The sequence below is a fragment of the Misgurnus anguillicaudatus genome, chromosome 20 (genome assembly GCF_027580225.2).
Source record: "Misgurnus anguillicaudatus chromosome 20, ASM2758022v2, whole genome shotgun sequence".
Taxonomy (NCBI): Eukaryota; Metazoa; Chordata; class Actinopteri; order Cypriniformes; family Cobitidae; genus Misgurnus; species Misgurnus anguillicaudatus.
In genome coordinates, this window is record NC_073356.2 from 22331701 (window position 1) to 22356607 (window position 24907).

Genomic DNA, 24907 nt, shown 5'->3' on the forward strand with positions numbered 1-24907 from the left:
TAGCTCACGAGGTACGATGATGATATCATGCGCTGATCGATCTGCGCAGAGACGAACGCGCCTGTAGCCTGCATTCAGTAAAACGAGACCTCATCTTAGTAACAGCATTGCTGAATGCATGAAACGTGAGCTGTTTGATTTGCTACTGTAAAATATCAGATAAAGTTGTATGTCGATATCTTTTTAAATGTATATTAAGTTGTCCGAGACATATAAAGTGAAATAATTAAACAGTATTAAAACACTTTTATTTAATATATATTAAATTATTATAAAAACAATTAAAAAAACAAAATATATTACATGTATTTTAATTAAAGAAAAAAATGTGGTTTTATTCATTTAGCATATTTAATTACATGTGGGGTGGGGCTTGGCCAGCAATGTCACCCAGTGCACTGTTACAAACAACAAGAGTTACAAACCCCAAAATAAATTGTAAACATTAGTAAAAAAGCTAAATGAGTCTAAAGATAGAGGTCTTCTTTTAAAACAAAGCTAAATTAAAAAAAGACAAAAATGTCAGTATTCTTAAAGAAATGTTAAGTGAAAGGGGAACTCCACTTTTTTAAAAATATGCTAATTTTCCAGCTCTTCCAGAGTTACACTCCTACCGTTCTGGAATCCATTCAGCTAATCCTCGGGTCCGGCGGTACCACCCCCAGCATAGCTTAGCACAATCTACCGAATCTGACTAGACCATTAGCATTGCGCTCAAAAATAATTAAAGACTTTTGATATTTTTCCTATTCAAAACTTAACTCCTCCGCAGTTACATCGTGCTCTAAGACCGACAGAAAATTAAAAATTTCGATTTTCTAGGCTGATATGGCTAGGAACCATACCCACCCTGGCGCAACAATCAAGGACTTTGCTGCTGTAACATGGCTGCAGGAGGCACAATGATATTACGCAGCGCCTGAAAACAGTCCCCTGCTATTGAAAATAACCAATGGGACTATTTTCGGTGGTGCGCAATATCACTACGCCTAAAGTCCTTGATTATTACGCCAAAATGAGAGTATAGTTCCCAGCCATATCGGCCTAAAAAAAAAAAAAAAAATCGCAACTTTAATTTTCCGTTGGATTGATGATGATGCAACTACAGAAGAGTCAAGTTTTAAATAGGAAAAATATGGAAACTCTTTGGTTATTTTTTAGCGCAATGCCAATGGTCCAATCAAACTCAATGGACCATGCCAAGCCACGCCAAAAGTGGTACCCCCAGACACGGAGATCAGCCGAATGGATTCCAAAACGGCAAAAATCAAACTCCTGGAGAGCTGAAAAATGTGCCCACCTTCAAAAAAAGTGTAGTGTCCCTTTAAATTTAGACAGTGACTTTTCACTTTATTCCTATTAACATTTGTATCACATTCATAAGTCTAACATAAGCTCTTCTAATGGTGACATCATTATTCACCAATTTGTCTGTTTTATTAATTCACAGCATAACCAACGAAATGCGTAATGGACAATGTTTAACAAATCCTTGTGCAATTATGTTTTTCTTTTTCTTTCTTTACATTTGCCCTCTATGTAGAGGTTCATGTCTGGTTTGTTTTGACCGACAGAGATTTAGGCCTAATTGATAAGTACTTAGTGCTAATTCTACAAAAGCATTAGCCTATCTCTACTATAGATTTCTCATATCCTTGTCATTATTTGCATCTTGTATATGCAACAGGATTGATTTATTCCTCAGACTGTTACACAACTGTTGTAGCAGGTCAAAGGTGCATGTTAAACCCAATTTACTCAGAGCAGAGCTGTAAATTTGTCCTGATTGGCAGACTGGCTTCCACCCAGCTGTTGGGGTTCTGCATAACACTGGACCACACGCTTATCTCTTCTTCTGTAGAGTCCATCCAGCAAACAGACTGGCCGTAACTCACACCTGCAACACACAAACTTTAACTTACACACTTCCACTTAATACTACTAATATTTTGGACACTTAAAAATGTGTGTCACCTGAGCCAGTGCTTAACCGTACTCCACCCAGACAAGAAGATGGCTTTGGGCTCCAGACTGTTATCTCAGCGCATGCTTGAATAAGGTCACTGGACTCGAATCCATCATAAACCATGGTGTGGTTGAACTGTGGGTTAACAGAACCTCGAACCACACGTGTCTGTTGGCCGCTGACACCACTTTCATCTGGTAGTACAACACTGTTCAAAAAAACAAAAACAAATACCATACACATTATAATACTTACTGTATATGACTACATAATGACATATATGATACACACATACCTTTTCACGTAAGTACTGGGTGTGCCACGTTTTATGGGAAGGAGACCAACAATCTCTCTCAACCAAATGTGCAGCTCACCAGTCAATAGGTTACCACTTCCTACAAAATATGCACATACAAAGCTATACAATGTTGCATCTGTACACACCACAGAGTTTGAAAGTGTCTAATGAGTCTCACCTATTGAAGGTATAAACTTAATTGAGAAGAGAATGGTCCCACGGTTGATGATGCTGGCATCTGGACTTATTTTAACCTATGACGAAAAGACAGATTATCATGAAGTGAAATTGACTTGAGTTTATTTCACTACTTATATTGTCTTGTATTAGCTCACTCTTGGCTGGAGGGTGTACCAGGTAGGTTGTGTGTTACCCCAGTCCCACTGTCCCAAACCCACTTCCACCTCACCCAGGAAGAGATTTCGTCTCATTCTCTCTATGTGCCAGACTGAAATACTCAGCACACGAGCCTGAAGGTCCAGTCTGCGCACTTTGTACTGGAAACAAGCAACAATTTATGATTGAGTGAAGAATAAACAGCAGGTTTGACAATGTATTTCAAAAACATAGCAAGTGATGAAGCTAAAAAGCTTTTGTAGACTACATTTCTGATAGTATCATGCATTTAAAAAAAAAATGATGCTAAACTCACTTTTATTATCTCATCATAGACTGGATTTAACGTTTTCCTCTTTACAGATGTTTTTTTCTTACTGCGGGATGTGTTGTCAGGAAGAAGGTAAATTTTTACATACCTGTTTGTAAAAAAGAACAGAGAAGATAGAAAGGAGGAAAAGAATGACTGCTTCCCTTTCTTAAGCACTTAATATTAGGGGTTTTTTTTTCAGTTTGCTTCTCTTTTTATCAAATTTATCCTTTTAGTTTAGTTTTAAAATAGGCACTTTTAAACCACAACTTCTCGTCTTCCTCCGCGACGCGCCAGTGCGACCTCACGTAATACGTCATCACGTCAAGAGGTCAGAGATATGCGAAACTATGCCCCAGTGTTTACAAGTGTGGAGAAAGAGGACCGTTCCGACGTTGTTGTATGTCGAATGATACTAATTAAAGTCTTTGTGTCAGTTTATTGTTTAAAATGGTCCGCAAATGTGCATTTCATACATGTAACACATGACCTTTCCACTGCATTACGCAATTACGTGAGGTCGCGCTGGCGAGTCGAGAAGTTGTGGTTTAAAAGTGCATATTTTTTATTTTTCTTGCCAAAAATGACAATCGTTTTGCTAGATCAGACCCTTATGCCTCGTTTGGGATCGTTTAGAGTCCTTTGAAACTGCAATTTTAAACTACATTAAAACTGTTAAGTGTTGGGCTCTATTAAAGTCCATTAAAAAGAGAAAAACTCTGGAATGTTTTCCTCAAAAAACATAATTTCTTCTCGACTGAACAAAAAAAGACATCAACATTTTGGATGACATGGTGGTGAGTAATTATCTGGATTTTCTTTTTAAGAAAATTGACTATTCCTTTAACTTTAATAAAAATTGTGCAAATGTAATTTCAATGTGCATTGAAATAAACCTGATGCGTGCTTTTAAAACACATTTTTTAAAAAGATTTTTGAATTTCACATCTTGCCAAACCGTTTTTGTCACTGGCCCATATATAATGTTGGATGAATTTATGTAGAAAACAGAAAATCACAAAAAAGACATTTGCTAGGTTTTCACAAAATAGGTCACATTTTACAATATACAGGTGCTGGTCATATAATTAGAATATGATAGTTGATTTATTTCACTAATTCCATTCAAAAAGTGAAACTTGTATATTATATTCATTCATTACACACAGACTGATATATTTCAAATGTTTATTTCTTTTAATGTTGATGATTATAACTGAAAGGAAAATCCCAAATTCAGTATCTCAGAAAATGTGAATATTGTGAAAAGGTTCAATATTAAAGACCTGGTGCCACACTCTAATCAGCTAATTAACTCAAAACACCTGCAAAGGCCTTTAAAATGGTCTCTCAGTCTAGTTCCGTAGGCTACACAATCATGGGGAAGACTGCTGACTTGACATTTGTCCAAAAGGCGACCATTGACACCTTGCACAAGGAGGGCAAGCCACAAAAGGTCATTGCAAACGAGGCTGGGTGTTCACAGAGCTCTGTGTCCAAGCACATTAATAGAGAGGCGAAGGGAAGGAAAAGATGTGGTAGAAAAAAAGTGTACAAGCAATAGGGATAACCGCACCCTGGAGATGATTGTGAAACAAAACTTCTTAAAAAAATGTGGGGGAGATTCACAAAGAGTGGACTGCAGCTGGAGTCAGTGCTTCAAGAACCACTATGCACAGACGTATGCAAGACATGGGTTTCAGCTGTCAACTGACAGGCACTCTTGAACAACAGACAGCATCAGAAGCGACTCGCCTGGCCTAAAGACTGCTGAGTGGTCCAAAGTTATGTTCTCTGATGAAAGTAAATGTTTCATTTCCTTTGGAAATCAGGGTCCCAGAGTCTGGAGGAGGAGAGGCACAAAATTCACGTTGCTTGAGATCCAGTGTAAAATTTCCACTGTTAGTGATGGTTTGGGGTGCCATGTCATCTGTTGGTGTTGGTTCACTGTGTTTTCTGACGTCCAAGGTCAACGCAGCCATATACCAGGAAGTTTTAGAGCACTTCATGCTTCCTGCTGCTGACCAACTTTATGGAGATGCAGATTTCATTTTTTCCAACAGAACTTTGCACCTGCACACACTGCCAAAGCTACCAGTACCTGGTTTAAGGACCATAGTATCCCTGTTCTTAATTGGCCAGCAAACTCGCCTGACCTTAACCTAATAGAAAACGTATGGGGTATTGTGAAGAGGAAGATACGATATGCCAGACCCAACAATGCAAAAGAGCTGAAGGCCACTATCAGAGCACCCTGGGCTCTCATAACACCTAAGCAGTGCCACAAACTGATCGACTCCATGCCACGCCGCATTGCTACAATAATTCAGGCAAAAGGAGCCCCAACTAACTATTAAGTGCTGTACATGCTAATACTTTTCATGTTTATACTTGCCAAGATTTCTAAAAATCCTTTCTTTGTATTGGTATTAAGTAATATTATAATTTTCTGAGATACTGAATTTGGGATTTTCCTTAGTTATAATCATCAAAATTAAAGAAATAAAGATTTGAAATATATCAGTTTGTGTGTAATGAATGAATATAATATACAAGCGAATGAAATTAGTGAAATAAATCAACTTTTTGATAATATTCGCATTATATGACCAGCACCTGTACTGTATATTAAAAGTATTAAAATTATATTAAAAATAAAATAAAAATCAATATTGTAGTTTTTATGTTATTCAAGTTGTGAGGCTTTTTTAAAAATATTTATTTATTTTTTTTAGTTATCGAAATGTGAAATATTTCAGTTAATAAAATTAACTCTACTTACGCTGGTGTCACATAAACACTGAGAGAAAATAAATCACAAAAATAAACAAGTAAAACTATACTCACGGGTCGGAGCGATTTTTGCGAGCTGGCGCGAGATCTTGACAGCGTATTATATGGACGTGAAGCTCCTCCCTCTTGACATCGTACTGCAGTGAGAACTGAATCTGTCCTGATACCACAACATCCCTGAAATCCCCCACACTGTACAGGCTCATCAAGCTGCCATTCATCTAACCACACAGAAACCAGCATGTTGACATCTTCAAAGATGCTGTGGTGTTGTGCTGCATCGAATGTGTATCTTACCATATGATGGGAGCTCAAGCTGGTGACTGAGCCGAATCTAGAGCGATCCAGTTCAGGACTGCCAGAGTTAATATCTCCCCCCGAGTCAACCTGCAAAAAGATAAAATGCAAAAAATAACCATACATAGCCACAAAGAGAATCATTAATGTAACAAATACTAGAAGCTTTTAGGGATGCATGTATTTGTATATTTAAGCATGCTGTAAGGACCTTCATGGATGGCAATGCACTTGACAGAGTTCTGCTGTCCGTGACCTCTGACTGAACAACACTTTCTGGTGTGTGCAAGAAAAGAGTGACGATGAAATCTTAAAATATTATTAGCATAATGAATTATTGCACCTTATTTTCTGGTGCCATTAAATATAACTCAATTTGATATAGTTTCATTTACCTTTAAGACTCAAAACACCATTTGTATTCTGTTAAAAGAAAAAAAACATGTGAAATCTCTGACATGGATTAAAGGTGCAGTGTGTAAATGTTAGTGGCATTAAAGGTGCAGTGTGTAAATTTTAGCGACATCTAGTGGTGAAGTTGCGAATTGCAACCAACGGCTCAGGCCACTGCCAAACCCTCGGTTTTAAAACGCGTAAAGAAGCTACGTAGCCACCACCGGACAAACATTTCATCGTCGGAGACAACTTAGTAAAAAAGTTTGTCCGTTAAGGGCTTCTGTAGAAACATGGTGGCACAAAATGGTGACTTCCATGTAAGGGGACCCTCTGTGTATTTAGATAAAAACGTCTCATTCTAAGGTTACAAAAACATAACGGTTCATTATAAAAGGTCTTTATACACCACTGATAATATAGTTTTGTATATTATTTTGCATTTCTTTCAAGAGATCCTTCTAAAAATTACACACTGCACCTTTAACTACTTTACCACACAAAAAAGCATCTCTCTTGCACACATACTGAAATACAAACAAAAATATAAGCTGACCTTTGTCTTGGATTGGGCTTCAGAGGCCATTCTGTGAATAGGACTACAAAAGATGTACTAAACTTAATTGCAATGTTCAGAGTAACACATACTACCACAGCATATTAAAGTGCATCAGTGACACCAATAGTTGTCCAGACCTTTCCACAACTTCCTTCTCTCTTTTGTTTTCTTCCTGACTCTTGCCATCTTCTGCAACGTTTATATTTTCCAGCACTTCTTCCTCTGTACTTCTTTTATCCTCTTGGCGCTCAGGTAATGGAGAAGAAGAGTTGTTGCCATTATTGAATATCGCCATCAGAGGTACATCTAAACAAATATAAACAAAAGAACTTAGCATGTGGAGAAAATATCAAAATCAAACAATCGTATACACCCAAATGCATATGTACACTACCCTACATTGATGATTAAAATATCATGTAACCTTTATCACGCTTCTTACGGCGTAAAGATGCATGCACAACATCAACACCTCCCTTCTGATGTCTTTTAGCACGCTGCTCATTAAACCACGCCCCTGAGAGCCAACGAAGACGGGCAGGGTCTGATTCGGTCTGCTGAAGTTTACTGAAACAGTGCACAAGTATTATACCAGCCATATTAAACATATATTATCTATTAATATATGACGTGTGCAAGATGTAAACACACTAACCGTATTCGGTCTTCCTCTTTGCTGCGCAGTTCAGCATCTCTCAGCAGCACACTGAGGATAACAGTTTGCTCCACCTCAGTTAGATGACCCAGATTTAGTAAATGTTCCCCTTCCATCACAGACACACCTTTTACAGATCACACTTCTGGTTTTTAAAACGATGATCTATGAGAGAGCACACTTTAGTGGTTAAAGTGTTAAACCTTTGAAAACTGAAAGACTTCCAGGTGTCATTATGAATGATTCATTATCATTACCATTACCATGTGACAACCTTTTAAAGGATTAGTCAATTTGCTTAAAAAAATCCAGACAATTTACACACCACCACATCATCCAAAATGCCGATGTCTTTCCCCGTTCAGTCAAGAAGAAACCACGCCTTCCGAGGAAAACATTTCAGGATATTTCTCATTTTAATGGATCCCAACACGTAATGCAGTTTAAAATTGCAGTTTCAACAGAGTCTCAAAGGACTCCAAACGATCCCAAACGAGGCATAATGCGGCTTTCACATAGGATGCGGTGTGCGCTGCGCTGCGCTATGAAACCCATTCATTTCAATGGCTTGCGCCGCGCGAGGGCGGTTTTTTGTTGCGCCGAGCAAAGCGCGAGCGCAGCGGAGCGCAGCTTGCGCTCACGCCGCGGTCAAAGTTCAACATAGTTTAACTTTTGCGCTGCGCTCTGTGACGATTACCCGCGCGGCCAATAGAAACAGGGCATCCAAACAAGCAAAATGGACGAAAGCTTATACTCGGGATTCTAAGGGCTTTATTATACAAGTTTATGCTCCTACAGAGACATCGGAAGGAAAGCCGTCTCATGGAAACACGTAGCAATTCAAGTTGGCATGTCAGGTGTGTTTTAAGTCAAGCAGCTTGTTGTAGGTATGCTTAAAGTTACGTGAAATGGAGACGAGCAACATCAGTCTCTGTATTCCTCGTCGACTATTTAACGCAAATATAAACACTGTAGTAATTTATTGAAAACCCCGCCTACTTTGGTCTGGCCATCGGAGCACAAATCGCTTGGCTGCGCCGAACCCAGCGGCGAGCGCAGCGCACACCGCATCCTATGTGAAAGCCGCATAAGGGTCTTATCTAGCGAAATGATTGTCATTTTTGACAAGAAAAATAAAAAATATGCACTTTTAAACCACAACTTCTCTCTCCGTCTATCTCCGGTCATGTGACGCGCCAGCGCGACCTCACGCAATACGTAACCACGTCAAGAGGTAAGGGAGGACGTATGCGAAACTACGCACCAGTGTTTACAAGTGTGGAGAAAGAGGACCGTTCAGAAGTTGTATGTCAAATGCTACTAATTAATGTCTTTTGTGTCAGTTTATTGTTTAAAATGGTCAACAAATGTGCATTTCATAAGTGTAACACATGACCTTTCCACGGCATTACGCAATTACGTGAGGTCGCGCTGGCGAGTCACAGAACCGGAGATAGACGAGAAGTTGTGGTTTAAAAGTGCATATTTTTTATTTTCTTGTCAAAAATGACAATCGTTTCGCTAGATAGGACCCTTATGCCTCGTTTGGGATTGTTTACAGTCCTTTAAAACTGCAATTTTAAACTGCATTAAAACTGTTAAGTGTTGGGGTCCATTAAAGTACATTAAAATAAGAACCTAGAACGTTTTCCTTAAAAATACATAATTTCTTCTCGACTGACCAAAGACAGACATCAACATTTTGGATGACATGGTGGTGAGTAAATTATCTGGATTATTTTTTTTTTTAGGAAAATCGACCAATCCTTTAACAAATAGGAGGACAACAGATAATGGACACAATTGTACAAGAAACGATTGCCACATAGGGTGTTACACTTATCAGGGTGTATCAATATTCTGATTGCCACATACAAGGGGGTATCAATATACTTATACTCTGATCAATATATCAATATAGTTATATATATTGCTTACATATATTTTACTTGTTTTGTATGATTATTTAGCTCTAACCTGCATTAATGCTTATCCATGTCCATGTTCAATAAAGGGACTTGAGGTTCCCTAAAATAACAACACAACTTGCTTATTGTTTGAACAACAAGATACATTTATAGTCAGTGGATCAAGGAAGAAAAAAACATGTTTACAAAAGTAAAAAAAATCTTACAATGACAGAGCGAGCGATGTTGCTGACACAGTGGAACAGCGCACGCGCACAACAAACAGTGACAAACAAGGCAAAAGTAAACAAATTGCTAACCATCCAGACCAAAGTGTTTTCCAACCTTCGAAAAATAAATTCAGTGTTAAAATTCACTTTTTCGTAATCTCAAAAACTAAATCTCAAATGTGTGAATAACGTGTTTATTAAACAGATTTTTTTTTTGGTGGAGTTCTCAGTCAAGTCCTTGAATACCGAATAACAACCATACAAACTCAATTAACATTAACTTGCAGCTAAAAAACTCAATGAGAGTCAAATGTAAAAACTCGATTTCAGATTAACATTAACAGATGGAGTCGCACCTGTCAAACTCTTTAATTTTTACCTCAGCGATTAAATCAAATAAATGCATAGTACTCAAAAACGTCACCATTTAATCGTCCGTATTCAATACCTTTGTCTCACATATGGTCCTCTGGGTCATTCATTATCGTCGCTTTTCTTTAACTGTAGTTAACTTGAGTTGTCGGTCGTCTCTAGTCTGCACACAGTCGAATTTGTGCGTGATTTGGCAGGACTGGCACCCACACGCCCGCTTTCAGGCAAACTGCAAAATACGAACCGGATTCACACTCTCCACATCAGTACAATACCTTTGTTTAGGTGCTCTACTTTATGCAGCGCTGCGTAGAGAGATTACAATATGACATCACAGTACCGCGAGAGCACAGCCGTCGATTCGCTCTCGCTGTTCTTTTATGTCATATGCCAATTTTTCTGCGCAGCAACGCATGAAGTCCAGCACGCCTAATGTATGCATCGTAGTAACGACAGTTCCGGCTTAAAGTCAGTTCTTATCAGTACACAACACACCTTCTAAACACACACTCACATATGTACAAAGAATTATAAAAACACCTGGCACGCACGGACACATGTTATATTTAGCCAGGGTTTGTTGACCCATACAGCTGACTAATATGTAAAGACGTGACATTATCTTAATGCAGTGAATCTCAAACTTTTTCAGTGTGCGGCCCCCCTTGTGTACAGTGCATTCCTTCGCGGCCCCCCCCCAAAGAAAATTTATGACAAATTTGTTCTAAAAGGTAACATCTTAATTAAACAAAACATATTAAATGATACTATTATTTTTTTAAGGTTTAATTACACAGAATTAATGATAAATTTATGTATTTTGTAAAATGTATTTTGTATTTTGTAAAATGTATTATGTATTTTGTAAAATGTCATAAAACTGGGGCCCCCTGGGGGCCCCGGACCCCAGTTTGAGAACCACTGTCTTAATGTAATCAAAAAACATAGGCATCTGCAAAGCAATAGGCCAGTTCAACATGTACCACTTCTTGCAATTTTTTTGTTAATATACAAACATGTAATAGCCCAAAAAGTAAACATGCTTGTTGAGGAATGAGGAAGCTGAAAGCTTTTACATAACTTCTGTTTGTAGATTAGGTTGGAGAAATATTGTATTTTTAAGGGAACATTGAAGAACAATAGAGGCGCTGGTGATAAGCTTGACATTTGAAAGGCAATTCTTTTAAATTTTAATTCATTTTTATTGTTGTTATCTAAATAACTACATGTCAACCAATTGGGGTTGGAATGTGTTTATTTTAAGGGATTTTTTTTTTTTACAAAGTATTGTTTTCCACATCTGCGTCAATCCAAAGCTGTACACACATTCAGACAGACAAATAAAAAATCATACATTAACACAATTAAGCACATCCACACATGCACACTTCTCATCAACAACACTGAGTGAAACTTCACTTGTAAATCCGACATCATTAATCCTCTCCCGCTAATTATAATAGTTAACCACACGACCAATCACGACCCACCATCCCTGAGTCTGTCCTCATAACTCATCATGAGTAGTTGCTTCATCTGCCTTGAGTTTAAACTCCTCCTCTGTGATTCGTCCGTCTTTGTTGCGATCTTGGTTATCATACATATTATCGATTATGCGTGGTTGTTCAAAACCTGGCGCGAGTCGACCTTTGCCCTCTGCCACTTGCTGGAGGATGTAGTCGGAAAACTGAAGGAAGGGAGAGACAAACGAGGAGAAAGAGAAAACGAAGTTAGGGACATTAAATATATGTGGGCTAGACACAAACAAGCATGCAGTCAAATGTAATAAAAGTCATTACCTCGGTACGGTCCACCTCTTTGTCTTTGTTTTTATCCATTTCATTGAAAAGGTCTGGTGAGACTTCAGTGTTCCACACAAACATGTAGCCGTCAGGAAGGCCCTCCTCCAGGTCGATCATCTCAACGTCAAACACAAGCACAGCACTGCCAGGTACCTCGCCATCTGATCATAAATGGTAAATAGGCTACTTTAGAAAATCACTGCATTCACAAATTCAGCTTCTGACGCAATGTCTCATTCCCTTTTCTCAGGGAATCAAGGTAAGGAAAATAACTAGATGCATTAGATGACACTACTTTGCATTAGGTTTCTATTGCCTCCCTCTGGTGGATACAAAGCAAATTGCAAATCTCCAAACCAGTACACACCCAAACATTGTTTTAACATTTTATCTTTTTAATTCAACAATAATAAACTTAATTGACTTCAACTAACTGTTAACCTGTCTCGTGTTGTGATCTAGAGACATTCTCCCCAGAATCAAATACACTGTCAAGGGTTTTTTTGCATTATATATAACTGTCTGTTTTGAGTTTTTGTGACTGTAGGAAGACCATCTTACCTACTCCCCTCTCTCCATAGGCAAGGTGAGGTGGAATAACTAGCCTGCGTTTCTCTCCAACACACATTCCCATAAGTCCCTCGTCCATGCCTATGACCACCTGTCCATTACCCAGAATCACATTGTACGTCTTACCAAAGCTGTGCCTGCAATTAAACAAACATACATTGTGTTAAAAACACGAATTTCGACATAAACATTTTTACTATGACTAATTAGCACTAAAAGTCTCATTAGTACTTTGATTTACAAAATGATTTAAAAGCATAAAACTGCAACTTACGTGGAGCCTATGTGAGTGCCATCCATGAGTGTGGCATTGTAGTGGTATTTTACAAAGTCACCCTTTTTTGCTTTGTAGGTGCAATTTTCAGGCTTTACACTGGTGACTTCAACTTTGTCAGATGGATTGTGGAAATCAATAATATGGACATCAAACACCAGCACAGCTGAGCCAGGGATTTTAGTTCCTGTAGAAGGGAGACATGGATGAAGGTTGCAACACATAGTAAAAAGTGATTATGCAATGCACAAATGTACAGACACATAGACATACCTGTGCCTTCTTCACCATATCCCAAGTGCGGCGGGATGGTAATTCTTCTCCGCTCTCCAATGCACACATTCATAAGACCCTGATCCATTCCTGCGATTACGTAGCCTTTCCCAATGTATGTGTCATATGTCTGATTCCTCGAGTAACTAAAATACACATCAAGACAAACTTAAAAATTAATATGTGGTTGGTAGGGCAGCAAGATAAGCAGAATTTATAAGCATATAATTATGGCTTGCTATCACTGTATGATTTAAATACTTTAAGAGACTGATTTAAAGTTTTTTTATATTTTATTATTATTTAAATTGATTTAAAAAAACTTTTTCATACAAACTTTTTATTGCACGAGTTATCACATAGCACATTTTTCTGCAGTCTTCACTCTCTTTGGGTTGAGACCATAGACTGTAAAAAAAGATGGACGATGCGACGTCGCCTCCTTCCATTGTATTAAATTGAAGCTAAAAATGTCCGACCATGGTTGCCGCCATGTTACGTAAAAACGGCAGTTAGGGGGCCAAGGCATGCGCAGAAGGAATCATCTGTGGAGCAGGAGGTGGAGCCGCGGTATCAAACTTCCGCCCAAACGCTTGCACACTCAATTCAACCACGCCAATCATAATGACACGCCCCATTTCTATATCATCAAATTACTAGCTAAAATGAAACTTCGCACAAAAATGAACACTTGAACATATATCAGCGTGATAACAACTACCTTAAAGGACCAAAACCATCTTTCGGAAATTTTTATTGGAAGCCTAAATATTTTTTTTATTTAGAGCAGAGTCCCATTCGTTTGAATGGAGAGGGCGGGGTTTATGACTTGTACTGCAGCCAGCCACCAGGGGCCGATCAAAGAGCCAGTGCCTTCACTTTTCAAGACATATGAGGCACACCCGGTTGAGACTTTAATCTTCGCAACTTTACGGATCTTCAATATGCACAGCTTTAAACACTCCAAAGACAAGGGAAAACATGAAATCGCATTATATGACCCCTTTAAAGTACAGGGTGTTTACCTGGAGTCAAAGAATGTCCCGTCCAACAATGTTCCATTATAATGGTAACGCATGAAGTCTCCAGTTTTGCTCTTGCGTGGACAGGGATCCGGAAGCGATTGTACCGTTACTGTGACTTCATCTTTAGGGTTATGAAGGTCCAACAGAATCACATCAAACACCAGAGAGGCCTGTCCAGGGATGTCACTTCCTGTGAGACGAGATAAACGGATGCTGTAACACTCACTTTACATATATTTAATACTGTGTTTATATGTATTAATAAGATAACTCACCATCCCCATTCTCTCCATAGCCAAGGAAAGGTGGCATGGTGATGATGCGTTTTTCTCCGACACACATTCCCAGAAGTCCCTGGTCCATTCCCGCAATAAGCCACCCGATACCCACGTAAGTGTCATACGTGCGCATTCGTGTGTGACTGCAGAATTAAAGAATTAGAATAACTAATGATGGATGTTATTCCCAAATTATTTTATTGCATAAAGGGGATGTTGGAATTACCACTGGTGGTATTTTTAAGACTTAAAGGTGCAGTGTGTAATTTTTAAAGGATCTCTTGACAGAAAAGCAAAATAATATTCAAAACTATATTATCAGGGGTGTATAAAGACCTTTCATAATGAACCGTTATGTGTTTATTACCTTACAATGAGACGTTTTTATCTACATACACCGAGGGTCCCCTTACATGGAAGTCTCCATTTTGGGCGGCCATGTTTCTACAGAAGCCCTTAATGGACAAACTTTTTTACTAAGTTGTCTCCGACAATGACATGTTTGTCCAGTGGCGGCTACTGTAGCTTCTCTATGTGTTTCAAAAGTGAGGGGTGAGCAGTGGACTGAGCTGTTGGTTGCAATTCACAACCTCACCACTAGATGCCGCTAAAATTTACACACTGCACCTTTAAATAATTTAATACAGTAAATTTTCAATTGTCCATATTTTTTGTGAGATTACACAAAATTACAACATCTGCTACTGTATATCAAATGATCTCACCTGGAGTCAAAAAGTGTGCCATCGAGTAGAGTACCATTGTAGTGGTAACGGACATAATCAGAGACTTGCACCGTGCGGTTGCACTCCTCTGGTTTATAGTAGGTTTGTATCTGCACCTTATCCTCTTTATTCCAAATGTCCAACATTAACACATCAAAATGGAGGACAGAGTCTGGGGGAATTATGTCACCTGACAAGGAATTACAGAGACATTGTGAGAAATAACACAAACTATTTTAAGTCAGTTACATAAAGATGGAATAGCCCTAACTGATTGCTAGTTGGTCAGACTAGAAGTCTTAACTTCCTGGCTATGTTTATGCAACCGGCTACAGCTGTAAGGACATGAGTGTGTTTCAGATTAAACAAACTTTCAGTCTGTTGTGTTCATGTGCAGTTGATTATACAAATCTGTGTGTTTTCATTCATTCTTGTAAATGCACCGGGCAGATACACATCATCTTCACAAGTGGACAAGTTTCAACAAGTGGACAAGGATCAACATTCTTCCTCAGATCACTCCCTGTGGGATACACGCCCCTAACTGTTCACCCACCCCCAATGCACCTCTCGGCAGGACTTGAAAAGTATCATGGGTATTGTAGGCCCTAAAGGATTTCAATCATTAGCATGTTATGTAGTGCCATCTATCTGTTAAATGGATAGTTCAACCCAAAATGAAAATTGTGTCATCATTTACTCACTTTCATGTTGTTACAAACCTGTATACATTTCTTTGTTCTGCTGAACACGAAGGAAGATATTTTGAGGAATGTTCGTGAGCCCCATTCACTTCCATAGTATTTTTTTCCTACTATGGAAGTCAATGGGGCTCACAAACGGTTTGCTTGCAAACATTCCTCAAAATATCTTCTTTCATCAGAACAAAGGAATTTATACAGGTTTGTAACAACGTGAGAGTAAATAATGACAGAATTTTCATTTTTGGGTGAACTATCCCTTTAAATTTAAAAGTTGATTAAATACAGACAGACATCTGATGGCAAAAATGGTAAAGTACAAATCTTACATTTATGCTAAAGAAGTAAAATAGGTTTGTGTTTACCATAGCCATTCTTTCCATAGGCGAGCTCCGCAGGGACTTTGATCATCCATCTTTCATTGACACACATGCCCACCAAAGCTTTGTCCATTCCAGCGATCAACTTCTTCCGGCCAACAACCACGTTATAGGTAGTGCCACGGTCATAACTGCAAACACATGAAAAACACATAGTTTCTTTGTATTTTGTAAATTACATTAACCACACCTAATCTTACAGATTTTTCATTCATTCATTATTTAATTTATTAACTCATTCATCACTTATGCATTTATTCTGCACATTCATTCATTCAAATAAGCTATTAACACAGGATTTTCCCATAAGAAAATGTTAAGACTAACAAATCAGCTTTGCCTGTGGCCCTGCGTGCGTGGCTGTAAGGTCACCAGACTGTAAACTAGGTTAAGCATTGATGACTCACTTAAAAATGAAAATTCTGACATAATTTCCTCACCTTCACGATGTTCTGAACCTGTAAGGTTTTCCTTATTATTCTGAATACAAAAGACGACATTGTGATAAATGATGTAAGCACACAGTTGACGGTACCCATTGACTTTCATAGTAGGAAAAGCAAATACTATGAAAGTCAATGGGTGCCGTCAACTATGCGCTTACCATCATTTATCAAAATATCTTCTTTTGTGTTTAACAGAATAAAGAAACTCACACGTTTAAAACAACATTAGGGCAAGGGAATGATAACAGAATTTTCATTTTTCGCTAATTCAGTTGAAAAGATGACCAACAAGGATGTTGCACTAACTAGAATCAAACTTCTTTCCATCGGGAAACGTGCCGATATAATGATATCGAACAAAGTCTCCCGGTTTCACCGTCCGGTCGCATCGCTCCGGGGTGAACGTTTTCTCTATCACGATGTCATCTAACGGTACTGGTGGCGCGTTGCACGCCACAAAAGTTACAAGTATAGCCAGGAAAATCATTTGGACCGTTAACCGTGTCATCTTCCGTTAATGTCCCACCGAAGAATCTGCTTGCGCCTCTCCTGCTCAGTCTGCAGCAGAGTTTACCAAACACTCGCGCGCACAACAGTGTAGACGTGGTAATGTGCGGTGGACGGACGGCTTCTCAAACTTCTTCTTCCTATGGACCCGGTGTCACTTTACATTGGAAATGCGCAGGATAGGGCTGAAATTTAGGGAAATGCGGAAACGCAGGCCTGGAGGCAGGAATGTTTTCTACGTGGCACACAGATGGGCGTCTCATGTGGTGGGGGTTTTATGAGATGTAATTGTAACGTTCCTGTGATACAGTGCAACAGGCTTATAAGTATTTTCTTGGTTTAATTTTATAGTAAATCAGTGCTTAATATGCAACAATTTGTCCATTATTATTATTATTGTGAAGTCGGTTTTTATAAATGCTGCAATTTTATATATATATATATATAAAAAATAAGGTGCAAACAAAACTATTCCGTTTAATAGCTACATACATCTTCTTTGCGTATACTATTATTTTAAATCAATATGCTTTATGTTGGCTAATACATGCTCAAACTTTTCTGCAAGGCAAATACACAAAATTAACAACGTGAAAACGTTTGCTTTACTTAAGTAGTAAAAAAGAAAATCAGTGCTAGTTTACTTTGGATGAAAGGGGGAAGGGAACGGGCCGACTTTGGGGACGTGGAAAGGTTGCAGGCGGGTCTTGCTCGCTCAAACTCGCACTTTTGCATTCCCATATCCGACGATGACCTCCTCATCGCAGTCTGTGAGACTCGCGTTTCTCTTATTAAGTTTTATTTTCTGCGCTCTCGCGCAGTATGAGAACTACAACTTTCGTAGTTTCCCACGGCAGGAACTCATGCCACTCGAATCCGCGTACCGTCACGCTTTGGACCAGTACGGTGAGGAGAAGTGGCCGGAGACCGTGGAGTTCCTGGAGGTGAGTCTCCGCCTGTACCGACTGCTCCGGGACAGCGAGGCCTTCTGCAATCTGAACTGCAGCACGGTGCGTCTGGACGACGAGGCTCGCTTTACAGACTTCCCCGAGCTGCACGCGTTCGGTAACGTGATGAAGCGCGCGCAGTGTCTGAAGCGATGTAAGCAGGGTTTACCAGCCTTCAGACAGACGCTTCCCAGCCGAGAAACTATAGAGGAGTTTGAGAAACGCGAACCTTACAAGTTCCTACAGTTTGCGTACTTTAAAAGTAAGTCTACTGTAGATAAACTTTTACTGGTATACACCACACCTACATGCTTTATTAAAGTTGTCCCCACTGAAAACAAAAGAGAAGCCTTCACCATTATAATGGATTTAATGTATTGGTTTGATCATAAAATGCAATATTTGGTCTGTGCATGGGTCTATAATGTGTTGGGTTTTTTGGTGAGAAGTACCAATAACGCCATTAAATCCTACTCAAGAGACCCAGAATACAAACATAAATACATTTTGTAATAGTGTAATTGGTAAACAGCTACAGTAATAGTTCATAATGGTATTTGTAATGTCAGTATTTGTCAGCTCAACCCCTAGTTGGGTCAGATAGGGACAAACCCAACCAATGGATTAAAATAACCTATGGGTTGGAACAACACATCATTTTAAAATGTGGGTAGCTGAAATAACTTAATGTTTGTTTACTTTTACAAATGTACTGTGGCAGTACCATGGCACACTGATGGTATTAGATGGTAAAAACGTGGTAATTTGCTTTATACTGTGGTGCATGTAAAAAAACTGGTATTTCCTACCATGTCCAAAAAAAACATTTGGTATTGTACTTTGATACCAAGATAAAACTAAATGGATTATTATGAATCTTTCCAGAGTAATAATCTGGCCAAGGCCGTGTCTGCTGCGCACACTTTCCTCCTGAAACATCCTGATGATGAGATGATGCAGAGAAACATGAACTATTACAAGAGCTTGCCTGGTTCTGAGGATCATATGAAAGACCTGGAGACCAAGTCATATGAAGTAAGACCGGTCCCATTCACACAACATTGCCTATGCAAATCCTTAAAGATCAACTGGAAAATTACATTTTCATATAATTCCTACTATATTGTTGATTGAAAGAGTGCTTATATACCCCCTTATCTTTTAGTGAAACATTTAGTGAGACATTTAGTCATAATTAAACATAACAATACTATTTTTTGTAACAACAATCTGTGTGACAATTTGATATTAAAAAATAACATTTCGCAATATCTTATTTCTTACTTTGTACTAAATTTTGCAGAGTTCTAACACTTCCTATTTCATAATAAAGCTAACACTCCAAGCTCAGTTAAATGTGCATTGAATACAATATATAGGGCTGTAATTAAAGGACAAGTTCGGTATTTTACACTTAAAGCCCTGTTTTCGGATTGTTTATGATGAAATAGAAGGGTTTTGAAGTGTCGACATATGGTGCTGGCCCGAGAGTTTTCGGGTGTTTGTTGTATCGCCTCCCACCTCTGCAGCGGCTGCATGGGTGCACTGGAACAATCCTTCCTAGAATGCATTAAACTTTCGTTTACAAAGACATGAAGCTCACCGAGTGGTCAGGGGTGTTCACTGATATGCTCACACAAAAATTGCTGCAAAAGATGCTTTCCAACAGGTTTTATCGTAGTTTTTGTCCAACTCCATTGACTTGTATTAGATGTGCTGTGAGGTACGGTATTACTCCGCACCGGGAACTTTGTTTGTATTCTTGCAATTGGCAAAGGTGGATTATCGCCACCAACTGGGCTGGAGTGTCTATTATTCAAGCTCTCAACGGAAGAATATACGGGTGTGAGATGTTTGGATAAATAGGTCCAAATGTTTACAACAAATGGTAAAACACCTGTTGGAAAGCATCTTTTGCAGCGATTTTTGTGTGAGCATATCAGTGAACACCCCTGACCACTCGGTGAGTTTCACGTCTTTGTAAACGAAAGTTTAATGCATTTTATGAAGGATTGTTCCAGTGCACCTATGCAGCCATTGTAGAGGTGGGGGCTGATACAACAAACACCCGAAAATTCTCGGGGCAGCATCATATGTCAAAATTTCATTCAAAACCGTTCTATTTCATCATAAACAATCTGAAAACGGGGCTTTAAGTGTAAAATACCGAACTTGTCCTTTAACATCATGGTTAATCTCATCTTGTTCAGACGCTGTTCGTCCGAGCCGTGCGGGCGTACAATGGTAATAACTTCAGAACGTCAGTCTCAGATATGGAGCTGGCACTAAGAGACTTTTACAAGGTATACGATGAGTGTATCGCTGCTTCAGAGGGATCCAGACAAATCAAAGACTTCAAGGACTTCTACCCCTCTATTGCAGGTCGGCATAAATCACCCATCTCCAATGTAAGCATGTGTAGCTTTAACTGAAAGAATAATATATCATTGTTTTCTCTTTAGATCATTACACCGAGGTTCTGGAGAGAAAGGTTGCCTGCGAAGCTGAGCTGACACCAGTTGTTGGTGGATTTGTTGTCGAGAAATTTGTAGCAACAATGTACCACTACCTCCAGTTTGCCTATTATAAATGTAAGTCAGGAGGGTTCTCTAGATAAGGGGTTTTCAAACTGCCCCCAGGAGGTTCTAGGGGGTCCCCAGAAAATTTCAGAGGAACCATTTTATTTCATACATAAAAACTGTGGGGGCTCGTGACTGCTCATCCGAGGGGCGCAAATTCAAAATATGTGTTCGGAGTGTCATGTGTGTTGCTCGTGTTTTCAAAACACGTGTTTGTCGCGTCATGCGAACCATGTGCATCACGTGTTTCGTCAAAATCAGTGCCTGCTGCACACGCGTCAAAACCGTTTATTATAAAAGAGACGCTCACGTTCACAAAATACACGCAAGGGACTCCCTTAACAGTAAACTCTGATTACGCATGAGATTATGTGAGTATCTGGCAAACGCGAGTGTCTCTTTTATCATAAACCCTTTAGACGCGTCTGCAACAGGCACTTATTTTGACAAGACACGTGATGCACATAGGCTCACTCGACGCGCAGAACACATATTATGGAATTATGAACCACACACATGACGGGCTACATACATTTTGTGACAAACTTCGCATCAAGGGCCCTCGAAATTTGGTGGACCCTGGCATAATAATACGTTTAAAAAGTTTGAAAGTCCCTCCTGTAGTTAATGTACAGATAATAAGCATTGAATGTGAATAACTGACATATCAAAAATACAATGGGGTTCAAAATCTGTGACCATTGTATATATTTAAAATAAAAATTCAGTCTTTTCTGTCTCTTTTTTTAGTGAATGATCTAAAGAATGCTGTACCATGCGTGTCCAGCTACATGCTCTTCGATCCCAATGATGAGGTGATGAAGAATAATGTGGAATATTATCGTTTCCATAAAGAAAAATTTGGCCTTGCTGATGATGACTTCTTTCCTAGAGCGGTACGTGCATGGTCACAATGATAAAGCTAAACTTAAACATTGTGGTAAAACATTGTGTTAGCAACACAAAGTTCATGGGTTTGATCCCAGGAAACACAAAAACGAAAAAAAAAGTGTAGTTGGAATGCACTTGGATAAAAGAAACTTGGAATGGATAAAAGTGCCTGCCAAATGCAAAATTTAAACGTGTTATGTTCTGATAATGTGTTGACAGGAGGCTGTGCGGTACCACAATCAGACAACATTACAGCTAAAACTGCTGGAGTTTGCCAAACACAAACTTAATCAGGATGATGAGGTGAGAACTCACTGCTTGTAGTAATACATGTGACCACATGGATGTAGCCCATGCTAATAGTGCGTAGGCAGTTTACTGTGTCATATTGCCCTCTAGTGGCTGCTGTATTAAAATAACGAATTACAAAGATAAAGATTGCATTTTCATTTGTGGTACCTTATCATACAACCAACCATCCACACTTTCTTTGTTTCAGGGTGAAGTCTTAGAGTTTCTTGATGAATTTCTTGATGCTGAGCAAAACTCAAAATGATGTGAATTTGCACAGAATTTAAAATAGATAAGTGAAAAATTGTCATAAAGGTATTATCTATTGTTTACCATTTTAGTGTTTGTATTTATTTGGGGATTGGAATGTGTTTACAGTTATATTTCTTAGTAAAAATTTGATCAGTCTAAATCAATTTTGAAAGAAATGATTTTCATGTTTTATTTGATGTTGGATTGTTTTAATAAAGGTTTTTGATTATTTATTATTTGCTTTTCTTTGCCGGACTTAAAATCCTTTCATGCATTAAAAAAAATTAAATGTTGAGTTTAATTAAAAATATTATGTCAACAGGTTCCACACAATTTGTTTAAGTAATCTCAACAAACAATAATTTAGTTAATTATACAAAATAAGTTTAAGGAAACTTAACAAACCTTAGTAGAGTCAACAAATAAAAATTTAGTTACCCGTACATGAAAAATTTAATTAATGATGACACAAAATTTGAATAATGCCATTTTATAAACGCCAACCCTTTTAATTCAAATTTAAGCCTATACTTCTTTTTAATTACAGTTTATCAAACATTTGAAATGCAATGTAACATTCACAAGAGGGTGCCAGAACAATAATTACCCATAATACACTGCAAAATTGTCAGCCAATGAGATGCAAGTCTGTATTGATTTTATTAATTTGTTACTTTTATGCAACAATGTTATGTTGGCTGAACAAATCATTTTAAGTGAAGCTGACAAGACACCCTTTTTTATTGAATGAACTAGATTAAATGAAGTTAACTTTGTTAAATAGATTTTTTAAGTTATCACAACATGAAAGAATTAAGTAAAATTGGCAAACGTGAAAGATCATTTTTTAAATGTGTTTAAAAGCAATGTTTGATTAGTTTCTTAACCAAGTGAGGATAACTGGTACAGCTGGGCTGCAAGAACTGACTAAACAATAAAAATATTAAATTAATGACTGATTGTTACAGAAATAAATAATGTAGATGAAAACAAAAAATGTACTTTTCTTCCTTTAAAAAAGTAAGCAAACTCCGTACCAACTTAAAAATACTTGGTTATGTATATGCATAAAATCTTTGAATTAGACTGAAAAAAAATTATTAAAACAAAAGAAAATGTTTTTAAGTTTTTAATGTGCACAATCTCAAAACATAATTTGTTTTGGGTACAAGACCAGATATAATTAAGCACAGTGAAATTAAACTTTTAAGTTGTAGTTGATTTACCTGCAAATATAGTTGAAGTTAATATAAAATAATCAGTTTAAATAACTTGAAAGGCAGAAAATGTTACAGGAACTCCAATTATTTAGGTTAGTAGAAGTTTCTGTTTATTTAATGATGCACTACTATATTTAAATACATTGCATCAGAGTTTACAATGTACCAAAATGTTGCCCTAAATATGTATGACAACTTTACAAATGTTTGCTTGGCAACAATTCAAAATGTGTGTAAAATGAGACCGTAGGAGACGTCATACATCTCATGTATTTTCTGAGCCTGTAAGACCCATAACATTCTGACCAAATTTTAAAGCAAAAGACAAAACATTGGATCTTTTATAGGAGTACATGTGGACACAAACATACTCTTAATCCAACCCCCCCCTTCCTCTTCTCTGTGGGTTTTTTCTTACCATGGTGTGATAAACTGCACAAATACTCCATGTTCAAACACATTTAAACAGGCCTCTGTTCTCCCGCTGTGTGAGTGTTTGTATGCAGGAGTGTTTCTTAGCCTTTCGCTTTGCTGTCTAAAAATGACTGAGTAGGCATAAAACGACAAATCGCACCATCCATACTTCACCTCTTTCTCGTAATTTCATGTTTAGCTTTGCTGACCTCACAGACCATACACACATACAGAGACACCTTAAAATACAACACAAATGTTTGCAGTCTTATTTTTTAGCCTGCTTTAATATTCACCAATGTTGTTAATGTTCAGTTAGTTTTCCACAGCTAGTTTAGTCAGATATCACATCTAACAGACATCAATGGAGTATAATGTGTGATATTACCTCAAATTGCTGATTAATAGATCAAATAATCTCATTCAGAGAAAACTCTACAATAAAACACTTTACAGTTCAGATAAACAACTTATTTGATAGGAAAGTCGAGGAAATAAAATATCAAGTTATATACTACCCAACAGGGTAGATGTGGCTTTAAATAAAAAAAAACTATAAGCAATGACCAACACAGAAGCCAAATGAGACTTTATTGCCTAAAATGTGATCTTTGCACTAAAATAAGACCTGACACATGAATTGTACAAATACATGAAAAAAGCTATGCCACAATTGTGATATTTTGTTGACATTTTGTATCTTTATAATATTTTGTTTTATCATATTTTAATAAAATGGGGTGTAAATGTTAAGAAATACCACATTTTCTACTAAACAGAGAGGTACTGTATGACAGTTAATTCAACACAAGTTATTATAACATCAGCTGTACAGTTCTGGAAAACATGATTACATGATAAGATTTTTAAATAGGTAACAAACAACTTTCAAAAATATGTATAAAGTTTATATAATTGTTAATTTTGTGTAAGTCAACTTATCATTGAAGTGTATTCAGATATGACCCTGTATAGTTTTGGAAAAAACTAAAATGTTAACTCCACACTAACTGTATTTATTCAATTATTTTAAACTAAATTAAATGATAAAGTACTCTGTTATCTATAACCACTCTTACTTCACTACAACTTTATAAACTAAAATCACAACAAAATTGCCACATTGTAAAAAATCTTTGCTGCCCTCATTTTTTTGTTTTGTTGAATCAACTCAGATTTACAAGTCATGTCAACCTACTATTATTAATCTTGACAA

The 24907-nt window shown here is 37.8% G+C and overlaps 3 protein-coding genes across 8 annotated transcripts; 1 reads left to right on the forward strand and 2 right to left on the reverse strand.

Moving 5' to 3' along the window:
- Nucleotides 1-813: 813 nt before the first annotated feature.
- Nucleotides 814-10410, reverse strand: sytl1 (synaptotagmin-like 1). 6 transcript variants are annotated; one of them, XM_055219695.2, is made up of 17 exons: nt 10193-10409; nt 9742-9859; nt 9585-9635; nt 7608-7772; nt 7377-7519; nt 7090-7258; nt 6950-6992; nt 6396-6423; nt 6212-6276; nt 6001-6090; nt 5758-5924; nt 2917-3019; nt 2600-2761; nt 2443-2518; nt 2262-2361; nt 1975-2174; nt 815-1897 (listed from the first exon to the last, which is right to left on the reverse strand). In XM_055219695.2, exons 4-17 carry the CDS (start codon nt 7721-7723, stop codon nt 1755-1757), a joined length of 1605 nt encoding a protein of 534 aa, XP_055075670.2. In that variant the 5' UTR covers nt 7724-7772; nt 9585-9635; nt 9742-9859; nt 10193-10409; the 3' UTR covers nt 815-1754. The 6 variants fall into 6 exon arrangements, with proteins under 6 accessions (XP_055075672.2, XP_055075670.2, XP_055075673.2 ...); XM_055219697.2 differs by lacking the exon at nt 9742-9859 and having other exon boundaries at nt 814-1897; nt 6950-6980; nt 10193-10410; XM_055219698.2 differs by lacking the exon at nt 9742-9859 and having other exon boundaries at nt 7395-7519.
- A 943-nt stretch (nt 10411-11353) lies between these two features.
- fkbp9 (FKBP prolyl isomerase 9) lies at nt 11354-17339 on the reverse strand. Its single transcript, XM_073858309.1, has 10 exons — nt 16893-17339; nt 16130-16272; nt 15064-15253; nt 14336-14481; nt 14061-14250; nt 13036-13181; nt 12763-12949; nt 12480-12625; nt 11916-12079; nt 11354-11803 (listed from the first exon to the last, which is right to left on the reverse strand). The coding sequence occupies exons 1-10, from the start codon at nt 17096-17098 to the stop codon at nt 11624-11626; spliced, it is 1698 nt and encodes a 565-aa protein (XP_073714410.1). The 5' UTR covers nt 17099-17339; the 3' UTR covers nt 11354-11623.
- Nucleotides 17340-17626: 287 nt separating this feature from the next.
- On the forward strand, nt 17627-22288 carry crtap (cartilage associated protein). Its single transcript, XM_073858310.1, has 7 exons — nt 17627-18305; nt 18930-19079; nt 20255-20426; nt 20507-20635; nt 21374-21519; nt 21734-21817; nt 22014-22288. Exons 1-7 carry the CDS (start codon nt 17847-17849, stop codon nt 22068-22070), a joined length of 1197 nt encoding a protein of 398 aa, XP_073714411.1. The 5' UTR covers nt 17627-17846; the 3' UTR covers nt 22071-22288.
- The last annotated feature ends 2619 nt before the right edge of the window (nt 22289-24907 follow it).

Bases quoted from the DNA above. Each gene is read 5' to 3' on its own strand.
- crtap (XM_073858310.1), top strand. From the start codon at position 17,847: ATGACCTCCTCATCGCAGTCTGTGAGACTCGCGTTTCTCTTATTAAGT. The intron at 20,427-20,506 runs GTCGGCATAAAT...TTTTCTCTTTAG, and splicing joins CTTCTACCCCTCTATTGCAG to ATCATTACACCGAGGTTCTG. The intron at 21,520-21,733 runs GTACGTGCATGG...ATGTGTTGACAG, and splicing joins ATGACTTCTTTCCTAGAGCG to GAGGCTGTGCGGTACCACAA.
- fkbp9 (XM_073858309.1), bottom strand. From the start codon at position 17,098: ATGACACGGTTAACGGTCCAAATGATTTTCCTGGCTATACTTGTAACT. The intron at 16,273-16,892 runs GTGCAACATCCT...TGTTTGCAGTTA, and splicing joins AAGAAGTTTGATTCTAGTTA to TGACCGTGGCACTACCTATA. The intron at 14,482-15,063 runs GTGAGATCATTT...TTAATTCTGCAG, and splicing joins GGCACACTTTTTGACTCCAG to TCACACACGAATGCGCACGT.
- sytl1 (XM_055219696.2), bottom strand. From the start codon at position 7,723: ATGGAAGGGGAACATTTACTAAATCTGGGTCATCTAACTGAGGTGGAG. The intron at 7,520-7,607 runs GTTAGTGTGTTT...GCACTGTTTCAG, and splicing joins AAAGAGGAAGACCGAATACG to TAAACTTCAGCAGACCGAAT. The intron at 7,259-7,376 runs GTTACATGATAT...ATATTTGTTTAG, and splicing joins CCGTAAGAAGCGTGATAAAG to ATGTACCTCTGATGGCGATA.